Source organism: Syngnathus typhle, linkage group LG6, assembly GCF_033458585.1.
Source record: "Syngnathus typhle isolate RoL2023-S1 ecotype Sweden linkage group LG6, RoL_Styp_1.0, whole genome shotgun sequence".
NCBI classification, from domain to species: Eukaryota; Metazoa; Chordata; class Actinopteri; order Syngnathiformes; family Syngnathidae; genus Syngnathus; species Syngnathus typhle.
In genome coordinates, this window is record NC_083743.1 from 9,484,981 (window position 1) to 9,511,079 (window position 26,099).

Sequence of the window (26,099 nt, forward strand, 5' to 3'; positions counted from 1 at the left end):
CTCAACTCTACTATCTGAAAACAGGTGGATTATTCCGCTTCTTATTCTACAAGCACAATATTAATCCCAAGAGTGTTTAGATTAACTTCCACTTTAAGGTCTCTCGCTGAATTTCACTGATCTCTGAGGAAGATCCTAGTTTGGATTGTCATCCAGGTAAGGTTTCCTTCCTTCTTGGTTTCAAATCTGTGTCAAACACGGTTGTTTTTGCTTCTTTACTAAATGAAATATTTATTGAGGGGTTTTCATGAAGGTGCTTTGCCTGCAGTTTTCAAAGTTGGCAAACCGCACCAGCAGTTATGATAAATCATTCAGTGTCCTTACAACACAGGGGTTAAGAGTTAAAACAGGAAGTGACTTGGAATTACAATGCCTTTGCATTCCTTATATGCCTGACTTTCACCATATCATTATTTTTGTAGGCATGTGGCCATCATTGCAACTTCCCAGTTTTTAGCTTTATTCAGCTAAACTACAACTCTGCAGTATTGGAACAGTGAGGTCAAAGTTTTGCAGAAATCTGTGAGGGAGCTGATATTTCCCTGCAATGTATTTGATGGACACAATTACACTTTACAATTTACTGTGTGCATGTAAAGATGCAAAGTTTTCCATTCCCAAGTTGTTCAGGGCCTGGAGTAAAACGCCCCACATTCGTGTATGCCTTTTATTGTACCTACAATAGCCAGTAGGGTGCAGCATTACACAGTAACTTTTTACTCAATAGAGTTTTGTCTGACTAGTGTACTTGCTACCTAGTACTCTGTTAAATGTTTTTTCTAAAGACCATTTTAGTTTCCCATTATTGCATATGACACACTATTTGAAAAAAAATATTGAGACACATCTCTTGACAGAATTCGTCTTGGCCCATTAAGTGAAACATAATTTCAATTTTGTGTTTGATGCAATTTGATGAAAATCGGATTGGCCTGCATAGAGCCGTGACCCTTCTAATCCACTCTAAACTACAACTGATATTCTAAATCAGGAACTCGCTCAGGTTTAAGCAGGGACAAATGTCCCACATACTACATAGAGTGGAAGTGTAGCAGATGACAACTTTGTTATCTTCAATATTATCTGTTCTGCCTGAAACTGATGTATACCCCATAAGGTTTCATGAATTTTTTTTTTCCTGTTCGTTTTCCCATTTCTACTAGTCTTCATTTCTTTCCCCTGTTCTCTTGCTATGTCATTTATTTGGTTCTGCGGACACATGCATTTATCCACGTGCAGTGTTTTGCGTCAAGTGTGATGTCAGCAGGAGCTCAGTCTGGTCCCTGATGTTGCTATGGAGACATGCAGGCGCCTAGCGACCAACAGTTGCACTTTCTTCTTCTTTTCTTGTTATACTTCGTCATTTCCTGTTTTTCTTTGTCTCTCCTCATTTCCAAAAGCCATCACCCTGCGTATGCCCTCTCAGCCTTGTTAATTCCCCTCTCTCACTCAGCTACCATATGCCACCTGTTCCATTTGTTAGAATGTGAAAAGATATTTGGATTGGCATCGGTAGGTTGAATGTATAGTTCAAGGGAACACACACACACCGATAAATGTACATTGTCAAATTATAGTTTGCATGATTGTGTTTGAGTGCGCAATGGGTTCACATGAGTGTATGAAAGCACCTGCGCAGTGTGCAAAATTATAGCCCCAGCTTGGTAATGGCTTGTGACATGTTGTCAGAGCCATTTAGGAGGGAGTAGCAAAAAAACATCTGAAATTCACCTTTTATTCTGTGAATAATTGCTGCATTTCAAATGAACTATGATCTGTATGCGCGCCACAAGACCTGTGTGCGTGTGTTTGTTTTTTAAACACCGCTAGTGCCATCTGCCAATCAGTTCAGTCCAGATGTAATGAAATACGAGCACGAGCACAACACACACACACACACACACACTTAGGCATTGTTTGCCAATTACTGTGGTGTGGGAAAGTTTTAAAATTAAATTAAATGAGGTAACCAAGGAGACACCGTGATCAATATTTGGGTCAGTGCCATGTGCAGCGTCTGCGTGTGTGTGTTTTAATCTTGGACTGTTGTTGTAAAGTGTTTCACTGTAGTAGTTCTTGGCACTATTCTATATGCTGTACTCAACCCTGAATGTTACGGCATTGAGGGAGTCCTTGATACACAGTGTTGGCTTACATTGATTTTGTAATCCGACATTCTTAGGTTCAGCCAAGATGCAGCCGTAAGAATACTTGTTGTAAAGATTTAGATAATAGTGATGACGTTGACTCTTGTCCCAAGTCGCCAACTGAGTCCTAGTTGTAATTTTGTTTTACAGCTTGTAGTGCACAGTGTGAGTCAGGCATTGAACAAGGAAGATTGCTTTTTTTGTTGTTGTCATTCTTAGTTAAACAAAATAAATAAATCCACAAATCAAATACAGGTACTTTCAAGTCCAATAAGTGAAGCATGTGCTTATGCTAATAACGTTTGATGAGTCGCAACAAAATTTGCTATATCTAAGTTCTGACTATGACATTTTGTGTCAATATTTTAATATATTGTCAAACCATTTCCAAAACATCTAGCAATTGGAAGGTAAAATATTATGTTACCACTTACGAGACTTAATATGTCCTTGTTTCATAAACAATTCTGTTATACCCTGTCTTCTGCAAAATTGCAAATTTTGTCATTATTAGACAGTTCATAATAAAAGAATAGAGTTTAGACCTAATCCATTTGGGTTAGCATACTCATATTGCCCCTGTGGTACAAATTTTAAAAACAAGTCAAGTGGTATGGATGGATGGATGGATAGATTTAAGTTAATGATGCCTCATCTAGGTTGTTTCCTTCCACTCCAGACAGAGGAAGGCAAACATGTGGAGCCTGTAGTTTTTTTTAGCATTTACAAGGTGGTGACCATGCTGAGATCATAATGATGATCACATCTCATGAAATACTGGGTCAGTGGCTTACAGTAAAAGCTGGTTTATATGGTCAGCAAACTGTAGATTAAGGAAAATCTGTCCATGAAAATGCTGTATATGAAGTGTTTTACCTTATTGCAACTCGAACTATATTCGAAGGCAACATTTTTATGAATCCTGTTATTGTTTTTTTGTGTAGGGGGGGTATTTTAAAAGATGGTTTTATAGATGGCTCCCTTCTCAGAACACAAAATTAATAAAAAAAATAGGGTAAAGCCATTCAAGCCTGTATTTTAATCCCTCTTCATATACAGATTCCCCGCCACCATCTTTTTTTAATCTTACAATCTTGGCTGCTATAACAGTTCTTTGAATTAAAATTTTAAATATTTCATAAATTATAAATTCATAATATTAGGTCCAAGAATTATAGTGACCCTTTTAGTCTTTTTTGCTCCGATTGCTTGTAAGAACAGCTTCCGATTTGCACAGCCACAGTCTTCACTCACACTTTTCTTCAACACTTTATCCTATTCTGACACCTCCTGCCCTTTCGTTCTCATTTTTTGCATGACTACTTTTCAAGCACTCCCAGAGAACCATATTTTTCTTTGTCTTCATCCATCTTCCCAATAATGTCCCTGTCGTTTAGCCGTATAAGAGGCTGCTGAGTTTGCAAATATAAACTTTATATTTTTGTTTTAAAATATACATTGGATGAAGTATCAGGAAAAAAAAACATTTACGATCTGTTTTCAACACATACTGTACTTTCTTATGATAATTATCATGTGTGGTTTATCTGTCCTCCAGGGTCAGGGTATCCATATGTTCTAGAAGCACCACCCCAGGACTTTATCTCTGGTAAACAAGTAAACAACAAATTGCCCCTTTAACTTTCAATTCCTCATTAAACCTGTGTTGCTGCTCCCTTATTATTAACCTTTAATAACTTCCATTCCCACTTGCTTTGAGACATAACAGCCAGACTCGTAAAAAAATACATTTTGTGTAAAATATAAACAAAAACAGAATGTGATGATTTGCAAACAAATTTCAACTAACCAATCGAAAACACTACAAAGACAAAAAAAAAATTCATGTTGAAATTGATGAGCGTTTTTGTTTTGTTTCTTTGAAAATGTTTTCTCATTTTTAAATTAATAACTGCAGCATATTCTAAAATAGCTGAGACAGGAGCAATAAAAAAGGTTGAGAAATGCTCAAAATAACACCAGTGAATAGGTTAATTCGAGAAAGATGAGTATGGGTTAGGTATAAAAAGAACATCTCAGACAGATTCACAAAGCAAGGATGAGACTATGTTGACCACTTTGTGAACATATTTGTAGGGATACAATCAGATTGATTAAGTACAATATTTAGGTAGGATTTAGGTATTTCATAATTACCATCGTCAAAAGATTCAGACAATTAGGAGAAATCTGCATTTAACTGGCAAGGCTGAAAACCAACAATCACTGCCTGTAATCATAAATCCTTCAGGTGGCACTATTGCGTATATGATATAATGGCGTGGGCTCACCTCATAAAAAAAGCCCTCGTAAAACTACTGACCATCATCGGAGTGGGGTCGCAGAGGCAGCAACTTCCGCAGGAAAGCCCAAACTCTTTAGCCACTTCTTCCAAACTTGCGGACCTGTAATTTACTATTCACAGGCTGTGCACGAAAGGTGCATAAAAGTTTTCGAGTAAATTTGTTTTGCTTGGCCAAAGTGAAGTTCAGAAGGTATCACCCACTGAACTGCACCAAGTCTATCAACAATTAATTGGCAAGTTGAATAATGTGGCGCTGTTATGATGTCACTGGGTCACTCATTGGAAATGCAAGCCAGATCTAGGTTTATCAAAACTAGCTGAAATTGGTACCAATTAAACATTTGTCAGACTATTCGTTCAAATTGTTAAACATAACAATGATCCTAAATACACAAGTAAATATTAAACAGCAAAAGAAGTCTTAAGGTGTTGTGATGGCTGACGAAAATGCAGTGACAAGATTATGAAAAAGATTTTATTCATGCTACAGTTTTTTCTTTTAACCATTTGCTTATACAAGGCGTGTTAAAAATTTCCGACTTGTGGCTGCCTCACCATGACGATGCACTTTCGCCATAATGTCACCCTTCTGACATAACCTGGCTCGGTGTGATTTATTTTCTTTTTGTTCTATTCTTTTCCAAGCTCAAGTGGGTTGTCAAAGTCACCCATTTTAAATATATGGCTGATATCAAAATTTCTGTGATGAGGAAGATCCTGGAACAATCCTTCCAAGATTACATAAAGAAAATGCTGGCAAAGTGTGACTCCAGGGGGATTACTTTGAAAGGGACCATTTTCATGTCATTACTTTGAAGTCTATCTTTTGGAACTTTTTGGATACACCTTAAATATAAAACGTAAGATTAACATGGAACTTTTTGGACACACCTTAGATATAAAACATGATTAATATGATTTGAATTGCACAAACTTGTCCACGTCAGGCTCTCTATAGATTTTGCAGTCAACACAAACATGTTTGTTTCCACAAATTCACCATAGTGAATTTGTGTGTTGACTAACACGCTCATCCTGGCCTTATTATAGCTTGCCCCAAGATCTAATTGAAAGTAATAAAGAATGTTAAATATCTTTCTTTTGTTTTGTGTGCATACGTGCATTTGAGAAAAAAGAGAATGGTAGATAGGAGAGATGAATCCAGTATATCAGTGTATTTCAAAGAAAATCCGCAGAGGACTGCAGTGCGGAAGTGCTGACACTGCAATAGCAAAGATGAGTAGATGGGTTTGGTGTGTGGGTGGGTTACAGAGAGTGAGACTAAAAGCGGGAGCAAAAAGTGGCTGGATAAATTGAAGGATGGAGAGGGGGAAATGCAAAAAAATCAGAGAGTGATGACGAGTAATAAAAACAAAAGAAGGGGCAGTTCCTGGCAGAGGTCTGAAGGATAAAATGGATGCATGAGGGAAAGATGTAATGAAGACAGAGATCCCTTGGCTTTTGATCCAACACACTTTAATCCAGGAAATGAGCAATGCACATTAATCACATTGCCAGTGCAAAACATTTTCATCAAGCAGATATAGTGTATTCTTTTATGAGATGGACACCAGCTCTCTGTTTTGGTTTGCGTGTTGTGTGGCCATAGTACGTTGTGGTAGACATCAAATGGACGAATCTCTAAGGACAAACACAATTTCCTATTGACTACATGGTTAAGATCCCCCCTTGAGATTTAAAACAGTTTGTACTATAGGAAATTAAGTGAATCAATTGTACAAGGGTCAAACTGTGACTCTAACGAGATTTTTTTTTTTTTAGCTGTATTGGCTTAACTTATAGTTATTGTTATAATTTACAATGGTAATAGTTGAGCACTGATGGAATTACTGCGTTTAATTAGAACATACTATGTATACGGTTGATTTAATGGTCTTTTAAAACAGCCACAAACACACTTGGTCAACATTTTCACAAACAACCTCAATAATGGCCACTGCAAGGATTTCTTAAAAACTGTATGCACATTTTTTTTTTTTTTTACATGTCACATACATTGTTTTTTCCTCTCCGCCAAAATTGTCTCTACTTATGGAGAGAGATTGCAAAATACATTGAACCTTTGAAGCATGTAAGAAAGGTGCAAAAAAAAAGATTGTAGGGATGTTGCCTGGGGGTAAGTCAGAGATGAGAGCCTAAGTTCAATATGATACGCTGAAAGGCAGAACAGTTTTAGGGGTGAACAAATGAAGCAGGGAAAAGGGAGATCAACAGGTAATGAGAGATTGGGATGTAGCATGATTCTTATTGCATGCCTCCAAGAGTAAAGATGGCAATTCATCTGCAGGTTAAAGTGTGTGTGCATGCGCATGTGTGCAGAAACTTCCATGAGACATTGCCAGCATCAAGACCTGGAACTAAAATGCATGTTCAAAAAAAAATAAGAAAAGATTACTCACTGGTGTTCATCTAACAATTTATTGTAGAAAGAAAAAGATCTTGGCCGCACACGTAATTTCTTCAAAACAACAAGGCAGTTATTCAGTCTGTAGGGACATTCTTTTGGCACCACATTGACCAGAGACAAGATTTGCTCCTATAAAATAAGCAAAAGCAAATTTAGAAATGCTTATGAGAACAATATTGATTTGCTTCTTCAGCGCTGTCAAAGTGTTCTTGATCACTGCATACATGGTGCCTTAACTCTCCTTTTGAAAAAGAAAATCTTCTCTTATTCATTCATGATGCTGAGTCAAAGGAGGGTTAAATAAATTCGAAACTTTAGGGTTCTGCAATCTGTCAACAGCTTAATTAGCCATAAAACCTGCCTATGTCAAATATTAGCTCAGCAAAATAACCACTTAAGCACCATTCAGAGTAAGTGCACAAATTTCTGTTCCACTCAGACCTGACTCCAAATCTGTTGTTTTCATTTTAAAGAGCGACGCATTTGCAAGTAATAGTCATCACTAATCAGTCCTGTTTGCAAAAACCCACAGAATGAAATAAGAGGTAGTAACTCCAGCATTTGTGTCTGTCAAAGCCAACTGTCACGCTGTGCCAGACAACAGCTGCTTCTCCCACTAAGATTCTAAGCGCACTGCTATTAATATGCGTGTGACATGCAGCCATCCAGGCACAACTTGTTCTGTGCAGCAGCTCGTTCAACAAGCAAGCAAACAAACCCTCACCTGGGAAAATTGCCCCACTGACCTTGGTTTGCATGATGGATGTGAAATTTGTGAGCAAACTCATCCTTTGGTAGATGAAAATGTCCTACTAAGCTTTGACTAAGCTTTGACTGCCTTGCATACATACAAATCCTCTAAAATATTTAAACATTGAGGCCATTTTTTTTCTTTTTTGCAGAAAGCCGAATGCATTCGTGTTTCAAAAGCTCAATATTCCGTTTTCAGCTCAGTTTTTTAATTTTCATCTCAACAATTTGGATCGTGTCAATAGCGTGCTCAGCTGATGCACACTGCCTCACAAACGGTATTCTCTGCGTTTTGAAACAAATTTGACACTGACTCTCCAGCGTGGGTTCCACACGTCTGATCTTGTTACTTCTGTCTGTTGTCACTTAATCAATAAGCAGCAACGTGTTAGTTGCCACCATCCTGGACAAAGAAATCCTTCGTGCACTTAAGTAGTTTTACTGAGAGTTACTGCAAAAATTAACTCAAAATCCAAAGGTGTCTTTATCTCAGCCCAATAATGATGAAACAGGTTAAAGTACCCACAAAGAAGGAGCAACTCGATACATCCTGTCATCAATTTTCTATACCATTTTTCCTCGTTAGGCTCACTTGTGAGCTAGAGCCTATCCTAGTTGACTTTGGAATGGTTCACAGCCAATTTTAGAGCATATATCGCCAATCATTCATCCTCATGTTTATCTCTTATGGACAATTTAGACGCTGCATTTTACGTAGCAGACAAACTTAAACTAGGAAATAAATTGATTTCTCAGTGATTGTTGTGATGTGATTATCTCTGCATCTTTATGAGATTTGTCCATGTAGATTACCTTTTTTTAGGTCATGGCAATCACAAAAGTGGAATTAGGCAAAACTGGACTTTTCCTTGGCTACCTTTTGCATTTTAATCCAAATACTCTTGTTCCTAAATTTAACAAGATAGAGGTTTGATTTTTTTTTTGTTTTTGTTTATAGACTCAATCAATTAGGCACTGTCAAGAGTCAGATCAACCTCACAGCGAGGAGTTTAATTCTAGGTTACGTAGAATACACTTGGATCCGTAAAATTAGGGCTGGGGGTATATGTTCTCTTGGGTTTTATGGTGAGTAAAGAATTTGACAATTACAAATTGTTTCTGAATGCCAATAGGTAGTGTGATATGCTCAGCTTTCTCTTGGAATGACAAAAGTAATACGAACTCCAATAATGGGATTGCAGTGGTGATTTCATTAAGGAGCTAATAGAGTGTATAATAAATGGTAAACATTTGCCTCACTTAATAGATGTATTTCTGTAAATAATGTTATTATATTTAGATTCGGCTATCCTTCTATCATAGGGGAAACAGGTGAACAATTTATGATCAGTGTCACATAAACATCTGTTCCGCATGCTACAGATGAGAAAGAACAAACAAAAATGGTTGTGCACATCATTAGTTCATGGAGCCTCCTACTGTTACCAAGACAAATTTCCCTGTAGAAAACAGAGATGAGGACACAGTTTGGTAATGGCAAAGTGAAAGAACAGAATTACTGTGTGTATCAGTGTTGCTTTGAAATATAGTGTGTGCATACACAATTGCACATCGGATGAGTCATAGTCAAACTGTTTTGTTCCAGCAATTAAACCTGATTACTAATCATATGTGCATGTCTCACAACAACTGCTATATGCATTACAATACCTGTAACCAGTTCCTGCAGATGATTGTGTTAGATCCCAAAAGACTTCATATCCACAAGAGGTGGGCATTTAAATATATTTCCTTTATTTTATTTTATGATTCTTTGAACTCAAAATATACCACAAAAAACTCTGTGTTATTAACAACACATCAATAACATTATTAAAATTAACTTAAGCAAATTTGTTATTTCTGAAGTGAGTGCCAAACTGATAGCCCTTCTCATTCATCAGTACCCAAGAAATAGCTCTCATTCTCCAACAGTTTGGTTACCCCTGTGCTAGATCCTTGCATTTGCATTCTCCATTTTGTTCAGCAGCAGATTTAGTTCCCGGTTTATCATTTATCACTATAATGTGGTTGCTCTTATAATCGCATTCTAATTCATCCCTCATGGGAGTCAGCACACACCTGCTACCAAGTGCTTCTCATAGCCCAAAATGAAGTCCAGATATTTATTCGAGGGGAATTATCTTAATTTGTTTTGGGATCACAAACAGAAGGAAGAAAAAGGAACAGAAATAATTTCAAGGCATTAAGTATACACCTTGATAGTTTACAAATATAATAATTGTGGCAGCCATCAACTAGTTTTTGAATCATATGTGATTGGTGAGCATGGTGTCTTCTTGTCTTGCCTTTTAGTTTGCACTGTTCGCTGCCAGAAGTTCCTGATCTCGCGGGTCGGGGAGGACTGGATCTTCCTTATCCTGCTGGGACTCGTCATGGCGTTGGTCAGCTGGGTGGTGGACTTCTGCATTGCCATCTGCCTTCAAGGTGAGACATGTTGAACAGATGAAGTCATGTTTTCTTCATGGGTGTCAAGTCCATACAACCTTTAGAAATACATTGAATGCTCTTTATGTTCCAATATGCTTTTGGTTATATTTGTGAATGTGTTTCCACAGCACAGAAGTGGATGTATGGTGGCCTGGACAGTAATGTTTTCCTGCAGTACCTGGCCTGGGTCACATATCCTGTAGTACTCATCACCTTCTCAGCTGGCTTCACTCAGATTCTTGCTCCGCAGGCTGTTGGTACGATTAAATACAAGATTCAGCAATTGTACATATTAATGAAATTTTCTTTTGAACAGGTTTAGAATATAGTTTATTTGTCATTTATCAAATATTTAACGGTTCTGTGCTAATATTCTTATTGGAATACTACTATTTGAGTAGTCATCTTTTAACTGAATAACGATGCACTATTAGAAGGTCAATTCTTAAAATGTGCTTAAAATTTAAATTTGTTGACATTGCAATAACATTAATGATCAAATCTACTGTACATGGTGGATGTTTCTCTTTTTTTCACCATTTCTACCGTCTTCAGGTTCAGGTATTCCGGAGATGAAGACCATCTTGCGGGGAGTTGTACTGAAGGAGTACCTCACCTTCAAAACGTTTGTGGCTAAAGTCATCGGCCTAACCTGCGCCTTGGGCAGTGGAATGCCGCTGGGCAAGGAGGTAAAACACAGTAGTTAGCCCCAAATAACAATTCGTGTCCAGACATTATACATTGATGTGAAACCAGTAAGAGCATCCCACCATAGGTGAACAATTCTGCTCACAACGGATAGTGTAGTGTTCTTTGTTTTCAACTTATAACTTTTCAAACGTTTGTCAAAATTGGTTATGAAATCTTGTAATGCTGGTATATACCTAGCCTACTTTCTGGTATCCCTGCACCATGAATAACAAATGATTCTCAAGAGGCACACCAGAGGCACATATGCTCGGCGTGCATATAGAAGGGAGGTGCTATCTTTTAAGTTGTCTAAAATCCTAATGCTAATACTTTTAATTAAAAGAAACAACGCAAAAAGGTCTATTGATTGACTCTTATTTTTTTTTACTACGTCAAATGTCATGGTCATGCTGTAATCTCGATTCTCAAATATTTATTCTTCTTCCTGTCAAATATTTTTATTATGCCCTTTTCCTCTCCAGGGTCCGTTTGTCCACATTGCCAGTTTATGTGCAGCTCTCCTCAGCAAGTTCATGTCTCTATTTGGAGGAATTTATGAGGTAACTCTCGTCAATGTTATTCTTGCTATTCACAATTTTCTGTGGAATATTTTCTGTTTAAACACTTTATGTGTAGTCTTGCCACTATGTTTTAACCCATAGTATTAGTACTATATCTCTTTAACTACACAGTACATCCTACTCAAGAGCAACATTGATAATACTATATACCAGCAGTCCCCAAACGTTTTAGAACCACGGACCAGATTATTGTCGGATTAGTTTGGAAGACAATGATACACTTCTGACTGTACACTTAATGTACACAAAAAAAAAAAAAAAAGCTCTGTTCCTTCTTTGCCACTGTCACACTGCTTGAAGGAAGTCAATTTTACAGGAATAAAGGTATGTTAAGTAATTGAAAAAAAAAGAACATACATACATCTCATCCTTTTGTCGTCCCGGTTCAGACAAATATTGTCAGATGTACGTTTGGAAATTTTACATACATGTTTACCTTCACATCCAAATATATTTCCTCTCAATATAGAATATTAGTTTGGTTTTAACAAGTTTTTCTTCTTCAATAATCTGAACAAGGAGCATGAACTTAATCACCGTGGTTTTCATCCTGTCCCATTGTCGTTTGTCTTAGGTAATAGTTCACTTTTGTTTGTTATTTTTCATTTTGGGTGCTGCACTACAATTAATCAGTTCTGATCTCAAAGCCTCATGAAGAATTTGAAATCTTGCAGGTCACATTTCCAGTCTGTTCTATGTAATTAACGACAAACCACCCTGTAGGTCAAAAACTGACTGGAATTTACAATAACCATTTGTTGTGCGCACACGTTTATGTTATTTAGAACGAGTCAAGGAACATTGAGATGCTAGCCGCAGCTTGTGCAGTGGGAGTTGGTTGCTGTTTTGCAGCCCCGATAGGAGGTGAGTTGCTCAATACAATAAATCGATCAGAAAATCCTTTAAGGATTAAATTTCACAATTGTTAAATCAAAGAAATTTCATGTCATATCTGAAGTCTTTTCATCATATAGCTTAACTGATGTCTTGTGTTGCATTTAGGTGTTTTGTTCAGTATTGAAGTAACTTCCACATTCTTTGCGGTGAGGAACTATTGGAGAGGTTTCTTTGCTGCGACCTTTAGTGCCTTCATCTTCAGGGTGCTTGCTGTTTGGAACAGAGACGAAGGTAAGCGAGACATGCGCTTGAACTCAATTTGTAACTTTTGTCACAAATAAATCTTCACATGTGTATTTCTTAAACTATTTGAATCAACGCTTACAACTGTAATTGTATGTCTACTGACTTTCAAGACTGAAAATGTTGAGAGGCAATATAGATTAAAGAGTTTTTATTTGCCATGTTTGGGCGTGCCAAACAAGGATATAGATTGAAGAGTTTTTATTCGCCGTTTGGGCGTGCCAAACAAGGAATTTGACTTCCAATAATAAAACCTGAATTCTTTTATCAATGTATTTAGTGTCCCTTCAGACAGAATGCTGGTATGGAAATGAGATGCATTGAATAGTTATACACAAGTAATCTGATTTAAGAGCGAGACGGAAATTCAAACTTCCAGCTGATTTAATTATGGCATTGTTATTTCCTCCGTTGATGCGAAAGAATCAAATTCTGAAGCCGAATGTACACTGTGAGAAAAGTGTACATACATCTCATTAAAAGGTGCAATATTTTTTTAATTGTTGCTTGCCATTTTCTTTCTACCCCCGCCCCCCACCCACCTCTCCAGAGACAATTACAGCCCTGTTTAAAACTCGCTTCCGACTAGATTTCCCATTTGACCTCCAGGAGTTGCCTGCTTTTGCTGTCATTGGGTGAGTTCTATACAGCAGTAGTTAGTTGGATGTTTTATTCTCAAGTACATATTGTTAGTCAAACCCAATTTTTTTACTCAATACAGCAATGTCTTAAGCAAAGTGGACGCATAAATATTTTTAACATTTCAGCTGATTTTTAGAGGAAACCCACATGACAACAATACATGTGTTCATCTACCTAACAATCTCTCTATGTGCAATCAAGAGTCTCATTCCCCAAACCATCAGTTTTTGATACTACCAGAATTTCTTGTAATAAGAGGCTGCATTACACAAGGCATCCCAGACTGTTAGAATATAAAAAAAATATTGAAGAAAAAAAGTAGAAGGTACGTAATAGACATGAAAATTTCACATTACGATTAACATCATAATCATCATGATTATAATCGTCGATTGGTATGATCATGATAAAAAGGATTTAAACAAAAAATTAGTTCAACACAAATAATTGCAAAGCAGTAAATTTTGAATTCAGAAATATAAAATATACTTTTGATATTTGAAATTGGAAATGACAACATTTTAAAGTTAAGTTTTACATATATTCAGCCATATAGCATAGTTGCCTATAATTAATAGAATAACCAACAAATTGATCAAATTTTAAATGAGCGATTTCTTTTTGGCACGGCTCTAGATGAAGTTCTATGTCGAATCAAGAGCCCCTTTCTCTCTCTAGTTGTGTTAACGGCCAAACCTGTATGAGTCATCATACATGGATAATTCATCCTCTAACAGTTGCTAGGGCACTGAGGGATAGCTTTTATTCTCCTTTGCCCGGGAGGCATTTTCATGGCCCTGATTGAGACTCGTTTACAACAAGAAAGCCAGAGGAGGTAGAATGGATTGCAAGCACTTCTTCTTTAGTAGAAAATACAGTGCACTAAATGTTTGGTCTTTTGGAGCTTTGACTGGATGTTTCGGCACCCACTAATCAGAGGTTGCTATTGTTTTTTTGTTTTTGTTTTTACATGGGTGTTAGTCACTAAGAACATTTGTGGCCTTTTCTCAAAAGCCAAGTCCAGGCAATGAATGCAACACATTTACATGTATTGTTATTCCACCCAGCTGTTCTATAGATTATATCACGGGCTAAAATAGTTCTCATTACACTGTTGAAAAGCCTGTTTACTTTAAAATGAGGAACTAGTTCATAAACTTGCATTTGTGCTGTGACTAGCACAGCAATTGTCTCTGCAGATCTTTTACTGTTGTTGCAATTAGCCAGTGTTATTCAGTAGATTGAATTAAAACCTCGGGGAGAGGAATAAACATTGACGCAATCTGGATAAATGTAAAAATATAAGGTGCAATTGTAGAAAATAATACTTTGATAAAGCTTGGGGTAGATTTTATTATTGTATGTTGGGATAATTTGATTCGTACTCTAGCAGGTGAAAACGTTCTGGAACATAATGTCAAGAAAACAGTAGGAAATGTGATATCATCTCTCAAGCATGTTTGTCTCTCTTTGCAGCATTGCCAGTGGTTTTGGCGGAGCTTTGTTTGTGTACCTAAATCGACTTATTGTCCAGTTCATCAGAAATCAAAAGGCCATCAACAGATTCCTCATGAAAAAGTGAGCATCACATTTTGGAACATGTCAAAGTTCTAGCCACTGACAGCTCGAATGTGTTATGTAACAAATCACTCACTTCATTACTTGACAAGTGTTTATATTTATTTATCCGTTTATATATTTTATGATTTTTACATGTTTTCCCCCTAAAATCTGAAAACTAAGTTACATTTAATAAACATTCTGTTTTGTAATATTCCAATTTTTTCTCTATGAGTCACACTGTATGTTAGTGATAGACATATTTCCCTGTGTAATACAAAACTTGGAATTAATATGAATTAAAAGGCAGGCCTGTAGATTAATTGCTTTAGTCTTGAAGTCTTCTAGGTGGTACTTGGTCCAAAGAGTTTAACAACTGATGTAATGTAGAAGCTCCAACATGTATCTTTCAATCATGGGTTGAAGAAATATGCATTTGGCATTTTGCTGAATTAATTCAGTCTTGTGTGGGTTTTTTTCTGTTTTGCATTTTGTTTTTTTTGTTTTTTTGTCACTGCCTCTAATATCTTTTTCTCAGGCGTCTTCTGTATCCGGCACTGATAACTCTGCTAGTTTCCACATTAACGTTTCCACCTGGCTTTGGGCAGTTCATGGCTGGCAAGGTAAGTGTCCTCCATTTAAGTGACTTGCAACAGCTGTATTGCAACCATTATGCTACGGAATGTATTCAAATATTTTGTGGACATATCTTGAGCTCCTTGTTATTGCTGATGTACATGTACACACAAGGGCTATGTATCCAACCAAGGTGAACATGATGAACCAGAAGTATACAGTGCAATGCAGAGGTTCTCCTCAGAAGACTCACGCATCCGTGGACCTTTTTTCAATTTATTAGTATTTTTTGATATTTGCCTTTTTAATATTCTTTTTAGATTTTGTGTGTCTGGGGTTTCTTGCCACCATTTTCATTATTTTACATGGCAAACGCATATTTCAGGTTTATCAGATGTCAAATGATTAGACCATCATAAGGCATAGTTTGATTTTTTTTTTTACTGAGGCACACAAAGCTCATAATATATACAATTAAAATCACAGGCTATGGGGTGATTTTAATGTTTCTGGAATGTATTTATATAATGACTCATACTATATTGCATTGTGTCCTTTACTTTGTAGGAGGTAGGTAGGAGACATGCTTCTGAAGCTTTAATTTGACCTACTCTTAGCCACTCTTAAAGTCTATCATAAGAGTTTGCTTGCAAAATATTCTCATATCCTTCTCCTTGTACAGTACAGATATGCCATTTTTAAGATCAACTGCAGATAGTCTATCTCAATCTAAATCTGTATGCATGCAGTCTTAAATCTTTGACATTTCTTTATACAGTATCAGCAAATCGTACCGTATCAACATTTTCTCAGAAGTGCAATGCACAGCAGATTTTAATTATTCTCATAGGCCTACACTGAAGAGAGTCTGAAGCCCCAGAACTGACATGAAGTAAAAAACTGAAGGCGCAGTATAGATACGTACTTAAAAATGCTAATGTGTGGTCACTAAATACTAATTGTGGTCAAGAAATAGTTATGTGTGCACAAATATCCATTTATCAACATTGTTAAATACAATGTTGCTTTTGTTGGAGCAAATTTAACAACGTTGTTAAATACAACTAGAATTTTGCAATTTCTGGAGAAATTGCGTGTGAAGGCGAAATGTATGAATAACTTTTTCGGGGAATGCTGCCGAACGATGTTGAAACGTGTTGAATTACTTGAGAAATGTAGAATATTTGGAGAATTTGTGGTGAATTTCAAAATCGAAAGTTTGGAATATTTGGTAAGTGGGAAGTTGTGGAATAGGTAGGCAAAAGATGAACAGTTGAAAGTTGGAATGGGTTGAATCGGTTGAAAAATGTAGAAATTAGAGTAGAAAAACGAAATTTTGGAGAATTTGGTTGAATTTCGAATTTGGAATTTTTGGTAAGTGGGAAGTTGTGGAATAGGTAGGCAAAAGATGTACAGTTGAAAGTTGGAACGAGTTGAATCAGTTAAAAAATGTAGAAGTTAGAGCAAATGTTGAATCCCCATAGAGAATGAATGGGAAAAAAAAAAAAAGCAATTGCGCCAAAATCTTTCTAAATTTGGAAACAAAAAAAAAAAACGGCCTCAGGAGGTTCACTTTTGGGGTAAAAATGTTGAAACGGGTTAAATCAGAAAAAAAACGAAAAAGTTAGCGCAAATGTAGCTATTTGGGCCACTCAGTGTTGAAATAAGGTCACTTCCGGTTTGATTTGGGTCACTTCCGGTCTAGTTTGGGTCACTTCCGGTTTATTTGGGTCACTTCCGGTTTAAAACTGGTCACTTCCGGTTAAGCTGAGGTCACTTCCGGTTTATTTGGGGTCATTTCCGGTCTAAAAAGGTCACTTCCGGTTCATTTGGGGTCACTTCCGGTTTGATTTGGGGTCACTTCCGGTTTACCAGAGGCCACTTCCGGTCTATTTTGGGTCACTTCCGGTCTATTTGGGGCCACTTCCGGTTTATTTGGGTCACTTCCGGTGTAATTTGGGTCACTTCCGGTTCGTCTGAGGTCACTTCCGGTTTATTTGGGGTCATTTCCGGTCTAAAAAGGTCACTTCCGGTTCATTTGGGGTCACTTCCGGTTTAATTTGGGGTCACTTCCGGTTTACCAGAGGTCACTTCCGGTCTATTTGGGGTCACTTTCGGTTTGATTTGGGGCACTTCCGGTTCATTCTGGGTTCATTGGTGGCACTTCAGGGTCATCCAAGATGGCCGCCACACTGGAATTGGGGGTCAAGGGTTGAATTGTGTAAGCATAGTGGAAGTGGGGGTGAATGGGAGTGAATGTGGGAAGCATAAGATGAATAAAGGGAATAAATGTGGATTGGGTTGAATCGGTCGAAAAATGTAGAAATTAGAGTGGAAAAACGAAATTTTGGAGAATTTGGTTGAATTTCAAATGTGAAAGTTTGGAATTTTTGGTAAGTGGGAAGTTGTGGAATAGCTAGGCAAAAGATGAACAGTTGAAAGTTGGAATGGGTTGAATCGGTTGAAAAATGTAGAAATTAGAGTGGAAAAACTGAATTTTGGAGAATTTTGGTTGAATTTCAAATTTGAAAATTTGGAATTTTTGGTAAGTGGGAAGTTGTGGAATAGGTAGGCAAAAGATGAACAGTTGAAAGTTGGAATGGGTTGAATCGGTTGAAAAATGTAGAAATTAGAGTAGAAAAACGGAATTTGAGAGAATTTTGGTTGAATTTCAAATTTGAAAATTTGGAATTTTTGGTAAGTGGGAAGTTGTGGAATAGGTAGGCAAAAGATGAACAGTTGAAAGTTGGAATGGGTTGAATCGGTTGAAAAATGTAGAAGTTAGAGGTGAAAAACGAAATTTTGTGAAATGTCGAATGTGCCATTAAGAATGGATGGGGAAAAAATTGTCGGAATTTTGGGAATTTTGCGGAATCGGAAAATTTTCGGAACGAGAAAAATGGAAGCGCTCATCGCGTGAATATTTGGAATACGTGGAAAGTGGAATGGAGTGAATCGGATGAATTATGTGGAAGATGAAAGTGGACAAAAAAGTGTGGAGAATAAAAGAGAATAATAATAATAACAATTCCTGAAGAAATTGCGTGTGAAGGTGAAGAAGTTGAATAAATATTTAAGGAATGCTGCAGAATGATGTTGAAACGAGTTGAATCGGTTGAAAAATGTAGAAATGAGAAGGGAAAAAGGAAATATAGGTGAAGTTTTTGGTAAGTGGGAAGTTGTGGAATAGGTAGAAAAATGATGAACAGTTGAAAGTTGGAATGGGTTGAATCGGTTGAAAAATGTAGAAATTAGAGTAGAAAAACGGAATTTTAGAGATTTTTGGTTGAATTTCAAATTTGGAATTTTTGGTAAGTGGGAAGTTGTGGAATAGTTAGGCAAAAGATGTACAGTTGAAAGTTGGAACGGGTTGAATCAGTTAAAAAATGTAGAAGTTAGAGCAAATGTTGAATCCCCATAGAGAATGAATGGGAAAATAAAAAAAGCAGTTGCGCCAAAATCTTTCCAAATTTGGAACAAAAAAAAAAACGGCCTCAATAGGTTCACCTTTGGGGTAAAAATGTTGAAACGGGTTAAATCGGACAAAAAAAACGAAAAAGTTAGCGCAAATGTAGCTATTTGGGGCACTTAGTGTTGAAATAAGGTCACTTCCGGTTTGATTCGGGTCATTTCCGGTCTAATTTGGGTCACTTCCGGTTTATTTGGGTCACTTCCGGTTTAAAACTGGTCACTTCCGGTTTAGCTGAGGTCACTTCCGGTTTAATTGGGGTCATTTCCGGCTAAAAAAGGTCACTTCCGGTTTATTTGGGGTCACTTCCGGTTTACCAGAGGTCACTTCCGGTCTATTTGGGGTCACTTCCGGTCTATTTGGGGTCACTTCCGGTTTATTTGGGTCACTTCCGGTTTAATTTGGGTCACTTCCGGTTCGTCTGAGCTCACTTCCGGTTTATTTGGGGTCATTTCCGGTCTAAAAAGGTCACTTCCGGTACATTTGGGGTCACTTCCGGTTTGATTTGGGGTCACTTCCGGTTTACCTGAGGTCACTTCCGGTCTATTTGGGGTCACTTTCGGTTTGATTTGGGGCACTTCCGGTTCATTCTGGGTTCATTGGTGGCACTTCAGGGTCATCCAAGATGGCCGCCACACTGGAATTGGGGGTCAAGGGTTGAATTGTGTAAGCATAGTGGAAGTGGGGGTGAATGGGAGTGAATGTGGGAAGCATAGTGGAAGTGGGGGTGAATGGGAGTGAATGTGGTAAGCATAAGGTGAATAAGGGGAATAAATGTGGAATGGGTTGAATCGGTCGAAAAATGTAGAAATTAGAGTAGAAAAACGAAATTTTAGAGAATTTTGGTTGAATTTCAAATTTGAGAATTTGGAATTTTTGGTAAGTGGGAAGTTGTGGAATAGGTAGGCAAAAGATGAACAGTTGAAAGTTGGAACGGGTTGAATCGGTTGAAAAATGTAGAAATTAGAGTGGAATAACGGAATTTGAGAGAATTTTGGTTGAATTTCAAATTTGAAAATTTGGAACTTTTGGTAAGTGGGAAGTTGTGGAATAGGTAGGCAAAAGATGAACAGTTGAAAGTTGGAACGGGTTGAATCGGTTGAAAAATGTAGAAATTAGAGTGGAATAACGGAATTTGAGAGAATTTTGGTTGAATTTCAAATTTGAAAATTTGGAATTTTTGGTAAGTGGGAAGTTGTGGAATAGGTAGGCAAAAGATGAACAGTTGAAAGTTGGAATGGGTTGAATCGGTTGAAAAATGTAGAAGTTAGAGGTGAAAAACGAAATTTTGTGAAATGTCGAATGTGCCATTAAGAATGGATGGGGAAATATTTGTCGGAATTTTGGGAATTTTGCGGAATCGGAAAATTTTCGGAATGAGAAAAATACAAGCACCCCTTTCCTGAATATTTGGAATACGTGAAAAGTGGAATGGAGTGAATCGGATGAATTATGTGAAAGATGAAACGGGACAAAAAAGTGAGGAGAATAAAATAGAAGAATAATAATAACTAGAATTTTGCAATTTCTGGAGAAATTGCGTGTGAAGGCGAAATGTATGAATAACTTTTTCGGGGAATGCTGCCGAACGATGTTGAAACGTGTTGAATTACTTGAGAAATGTAGAATATTTGGAGAATTTGTGGTGAATTTCAAAATGAAAGTTTGGAATATTTGTTAAGTGGGAAGTTGTGGAATAGGTAGGCAAAAGATGAACAGTTGAAAGTTGGAATGGGTTGAATCGGTTGAAAAATGTAGAAATTAGAGTAGAAAAACGAAATTTTAGAGAATTTGGTTGAATTTCAAATTTGGAATTTTTGGTAAATGGGAAGTTGTGGAATAGGTAGGCAAAAGATGTACAGTTGAAAGTTGGAATGGGTTGAATCAGTTAAAAAATGTAGAAGTTAGAGCAAATGTTGAATCCCCACAGAGAATGAATGGGAAAATAAAAAAAAGCAATCGCGCCAAAATCTTTCTAAATTTGGAACAAAACCAAAAAAAACGGCCTCAAGAGGTTCACTTTTGGGGTAAAAATGTTGAAACGAGTTAAATCGGACATAAAACGAAAAAGTTAGCGCAAATGTAGCTATTTGGGGCACTTAGTGTTGAAATAAGGTCACTTCCGGTTTGATTAGGGTCATTTCCGGTCTAATTTGGGCCACTTCCGGTTTATTTGGGTCACTTCCGGTTTAAAACAGGTCACTTCCGGTTTAGCTGAGGTCACTTCCGGTTTATTTGGGGTCATTTCCGGTCTAAAAAGGTCACTTCCAGTTCATTTGGGGTCACTTCCGGTTTGATTTGGGGTCACTTCCGGTTTACCAGAGGTCACTTCCGGTCTATGTGGGGTCACTTCCGGTCTATTTGGGGCACTTCCGGTTCATTTTGGGTTCATTGGGGGCACTTGAGGGTCAATCCAAGATGGCCGCCACACTGGAATTGGGGGTCAAGGGTTGAATGTGTAAGCGTAGTGGAAGTGGGGGTGAATGGGAGTGAATGTGGGAAGCATAAGGTGAATGCATTTGGAATGGGTTGAATCGGTCGAAAAATGTAGAAATTAGAGTAGAAAAACGAAATTTTAGAGAATTTTGGTTGAATTTCAAATTTGAGAATTTGGAATTTTTGGTAAGTGGGAAGTTGTGGAATAGGTAGGCAAAAAAAGAACAGTTGAAAGTTGGAATGGGTTGAATCGGTTGAAAAATGTAGAAATTAGAGTGGAATAACGGAATTTGAGAGAATTTTGGTTAAATTTCAAATTTGAAAATTTGGAATTTTTGGTAAGTGGGAAGTTGTGGAATAGGTAGGCAAAAGATGAACAGTTGAAAGTTGGAATGGGTTGAATCGGTTGAAAAATGTAGAAGTTAGAGGTGAAAAACGAAATTTTGTGAAATGTCGAATGTGCCATTAAGAATGGATGGGGAAAAATTTGTCGGAATTTTGGGAATTTTGCGGAATCGGAAAATTTTCGGAATGAGAAAAATACAAGCCACCCTTTCCTGAATATTTGGAATACGTGAAAAGTGGAATGGAGTGAATCGGATGAATTATGTGAAAGATGAAACGGGACAAAAAAGTGAGGAGAATAAAATAGAAGAATAATAATAACTAGAATTTTGCAATTTCTGGAGAAATTGCGTGTGAAGGCGAAATGTATGAATAACTTTTTCGGGGAATGCTGCCGAACGATGTTGAAACGTGTTGAATTACTTGAGAAATGTAGAATATTTGGAGAATTTGTGGTGAATTTCAAAATTGAAAGTTTGGAATATTTGGTAAGTGGGAAGTTGTGGAATAGGTAGGCAAAAGATGAACAGCTGAAAGTTGGAATGGGTTGAAAAATGTAGAAATTAGAGTAAAAAACGAAATTTGGGAGAATTTGGTTGAATTTCAAATTTCGAATTTTTGGTAAGTGGGAAATTGTGGAATAGGTAGGCAAAAGATGTACAGTTGAAAGTTGGAACGGGTTGAATCAGTTAAAAAATGTAGAAGTTAGAGCAAATGTTGAATCCCCATAGAGAATGAATGGGAAAATAAGAAAAAGCAATTGCGCCAAAATCTTTCTAAATTTGGAACAAAACAAAAAAAACGGCCTCAGGAGGTTCACTTTTGGGATAAAAATGTTGAAACGGGTTAAATCGGACAATAAACGAAGACGTTAGCGCAAATGTAGCTATTTGGGGCACTTAGTGTTGAAATAAGGTCACTTCCGGCTTGATTCGGGTCATTTCCGGTCTAATTTGGGTCACTTCCGGTTTATTTGGGTCACTTCCGGTTTAAAACAGGCCACTTCCGGTTTAGCTGAGGTCACTTCCGGTTTATTTGGGGTCACTTCCGGTCTAAAAAGGTCACTTCCGGTTCATTTGTGGTCACTTCCGGTTTGATTTGGGGTCACTTCCGGTTTACCAGAGGTCACTTCCGGTCTATTTGGGGTCACTTCCGGTCTATTTGGGGTCACTTCCGGTTTATTTGGGTCACTTCCGGTTCGTCTGAGGTCACTTCCGGTTTATAAGGGGTCATTTCCGGTCTAAAAAGGTCACTTCCGGTACATTTGGGGTCACTTCCGGTTTGATTTGGGGTCACTTCCGGTTTACCTGAGGTCACTTCCGGTCTATTTGGGGTCACTTCCGGTTTAATTTGGGTCACTTCCGGTTCGTCTGAGGTCACTTCCGGTTTATTAGGGGTCATTTCCGGTCTAAAAAGGTCACTTCCGGTACATTTGGGGTCACTTCCGGTTTGATTTGGGGTCACTTCCGGTTTACCTGAGGTCACTTCCGGTCTATTTGGGGTCACTTTCGGTTTGATTTGGGCCACTTCCGGTTCATTCTGGGTTCATTGGTGGCACTTCAGGGTCATCCAAGATGGCCGCCACACTGGAATTGGGGGTCAAGGGTTGAATTGTGTAAGCATAGTGGAAGTGGGGGTGAATGGGAGTGAATGTGGGAAGAATAAGGTGAATTAAGTGAATAAATTTGGAATGGGTTGAATCTGTTGAAAAATGTAGAAATGAGAAGGGAAAAAGGAATTGGGTGTGAATTTCAAAATAAAAGATGTGAAGTTTTTGGTAAGTGGGAAGTTGTGGAATAGGTAGAAAAATGATGAACAGTTGAAAGTTGGAATGGGTTGAATCGGTTGAAAAATGTAGAAATGAGAAGGAGAAACGGAAATATTGGAGAATTGGGTGTGAATTTCAAAATAAAAGATGTGAAGTTTTTGGTAAGTGGGAAGTTGTGGAATAGGTAGAAAAATGATGAACAGTTGAAAGTTGGAATGGGTTGAATCGGTTGAAAAATGTAGAAATGAGAAGGGAAAAGGAATTGGGTGTGAATTTCAAAATAAAAGATGTGAAGCTTTTGGTAAGTGGGAAGTTGTGGAATCAGTAGAAAAATAATGAACAGTTGAAAGTTGGAATGGGTTGAATCGGTTGAAAAATGTAGAAATTAGAGTAGAAAAACGAAATTTTAGAGAATTTTGGTTGAATTTCAAAATAAAAGATGTGAAGTTTTTGGTAAGTGGGACGTTGTGGAATAGGTAGGCAAAAGATGAACAGTTGAAAGTTGGAACGAGTTGAATCGGTTGAAAAATGTAGAAGTTAGAGGTGAAAAACGAAATTTTGTGAAAATTTGTCGGAATTTTTAACGTGAAAACGTGAAATTTTCGAATTTGGGAATTTTGGGAATGTCGAGAATCCTTCCGAATGTGATTAGAATGTGCTGAATGATGTGAATTTCAAATTGGAACGACGTAAATGTGAAATGTCGAATGTGCCATTAAGAATGAATGGGGAAAAATTTGTCGGAATTTTGGGAATTTTGCGGAATCGGAAAATTTTCGGAACGAGCAAAATACAAGCGCTCGTCGCGTGAATATTTGGAATACGTGAAAAGTGGAATGGAGTGAATCGGATGAATTATGTGGAAGATGAAACGTGTCAAAAAAGTGTGGAGAAACGTAGAGAATAATAATAATAATAATAATAGAGAATGGTGTAGAATAACATATGTGTGAAGGCCTTCGCCTTCACACAACTAGAATTTTGCAATTTCTGGAGAAATTGCGTGTGAAGGCGAAATGTATGAATAACTTCTTCGGGGAATGCTGCCGAACGATGTTGAAACGTGTTGAATTACTTGAGAAATGTAGAATATTTGGAGAATTTGGCGTGAATTTCAAAATAAAAGATGTGAAGTTTTTGGTAAGTGGGAAGTTGTGGAAAAGGTCGAAAAATGATGAACAGTTGAAAGTTGGAATGTGTTGAATCGGTTGAAAAATGTAGAAATGAGAAGGGAAAAAGGAATTGGGTGTGAATTTCAAAATAAAAGATGTGAAGGTTTTGGGAAGTTGTGGAATAGGTCGAAAAATGATGAACAGTTGAAAGTTGGAATGGGTTGAATCGGCTGAAAAATGTAGAAATGAGAAGGGAAAAGGGAATTGGGTGTGAATTTCAAAATAAAAGATGTGAAGTTTTTGGTAAGTGGGAAGTTGTGGAATAGGTAGAAAAATGATGAACAGTTGAAAGTTGGAATGGGTTGAATCGGTTGAAAAATGTAGAAATGAGAAGGGAAAAGGGAATTGGGTGTGAATTTCAAAATAAAAGATGTGAAGTTTTTGGTAAGTGGGAAGTTGTGGAATAGGTAGAAAAATGATGAACAGTTGAAAGTTGGAATGGGTTGAATCGGTTGAAAAATGTAGAAATGAGAAGGGAAAAGGGAATTGAGTGTGAATTTCAAAATAAAAGATGTGAAGTTTTTGGTAAGTGGGAAGTTGTGGAATAGGTAGAAAAATGATGAACAGTTGAAAGTTGGAATGGGTTGAATCGGTTGAAAAATGTAGAAATGAGAAGGGAAAAGGGAATTGGGTGTGAATTTCAAAATAAAAGATGTGAAGTTTTTGGTTAGTGGGAAGTTGTGGAATGGGTAGAAAAATGATGAACAGTTGAAAGTTGGAATGGGTTGAATCGGTTGAAAAATGTAGAAATTAGAAGGGAAAAAGGAATTGGGTGTGAATTTCAAAATAAAAGATGTGAAGTATTTGGGAAGTTGTGGAATAGGTAGAAAAATGATGAACAGTTGAAAGTTGGAATGGGTTGAATCGGTTGAAAAATGTAGAAATTAGAGTACAAAAACGGAATTTGAGAGAATTTTGGTTGAATTTCAAAATAAAAGATGTGAAGTTTTTGGTAAGTGGGAAGTTGTGGAATAGGTAGAAAAATGATGAACAGTTGAAAGTTGGAATGGGTTGAATCGGTTGAAAAATGTAGAAATGAGAAGGGAAAAGGAAATTGGGTGTGAATTTCAAAATAAAAGATGTGAAGTTTTTGGTAAGTGGGAAGTTGTGGAATAGGTAGAAAAATGATGAACAGTTGAAAGTTGGAATGGGTTGAATCGGTTGAAAAATGTAGAAATGAGAAGGGAAAAGGAATTGGGTGTGAATTTCAAAATAAAAGATGTGAAGCTTTTGGTAAGTGGGAAGTTGTGGAATCGGTAGAAAAATAATGAACAGTTGAAAGTTGGAATGGGTTGAATCGGTTGAAAAATGTAGAAATTAGAGTGGAAAAACGAAATTTTAGAGAATTTTGGTTGAATTTCAAAATAAAAGATGTGAAGTTTTTGGGAAGTGGGACGTTGTGGAATAGGTAGGCAAAAGATGAACAGTTGAAAGTTGGAACGAGTTGAATCGGTTGAAAAATGTAGAAGTTAGAGCTGAAAAACGAAATTTTGTGAAAATTTGTCGGAATTTTTAACGTGAAAACGTGAAATTTCTGAATTTGGGAATTTTGGGAATGTCGAGAATCCTTCCGAATGTGATTAGAATGTGCTGAATGATGTGAATTTCAAATTGGAACGACGTAAACGTGAAATGTCGA

The 26,099-nt window shown here is 37.2% G+C and overlaps 1 protein-coding gene across 3 annotated transcripts in view; it reads left to right on the forward strand.

Moving 5' to 3' along the window:
* clcn2c (chloride channel 2c) overlaps positions 1–26,099 on the forward strand; it is a 77,225-nt gene that overhangs the window by 15,474 nt on the left and 35,652 nt on the right. For 2 of the 3 annotated variants that reach the window (XM_061281192.1, XM_061281193.1), the window contains exons 3-12: positions 3,706–3,756; positions 9,947–10,078; positions 10,210–10,338; positions 10,637–10,770; positions 11,254–11,331; positions 12,138–12,216; positions 12,355–12,480; positions 13,043–13,127; positions 14,611–14,712; positions 15,233–15,317. In XM_061281192.1, coding sequence (XP_061137176.1) covers positions 3,706–3,756; positions 9,947–10,078; positions 10,210–10,338; positions 10,637–10,770; positions 11,254–11,331; positions 12,138–12,216; positions 12,355–12,480; positions 13,043–13,127; positions 14,611–14,712; positions 15,233–15,317 — 1,001 coding nt within the window. The remainder of the gene's footprint in view (positions 1–3,705; positions 3,757–9,946; positions 10,079–10,209; positions 10,339–10,636; positions 10,771–11,253; positions 11,332–12,137; positions 12,217–12,354; positions 12,481–13,042; positions 13,128–14,610; positions 14,713–15,232; positions 15,318–26,099) is intronic. The other variant, XM_061281194.1, reaches the window with a different exon arrangement.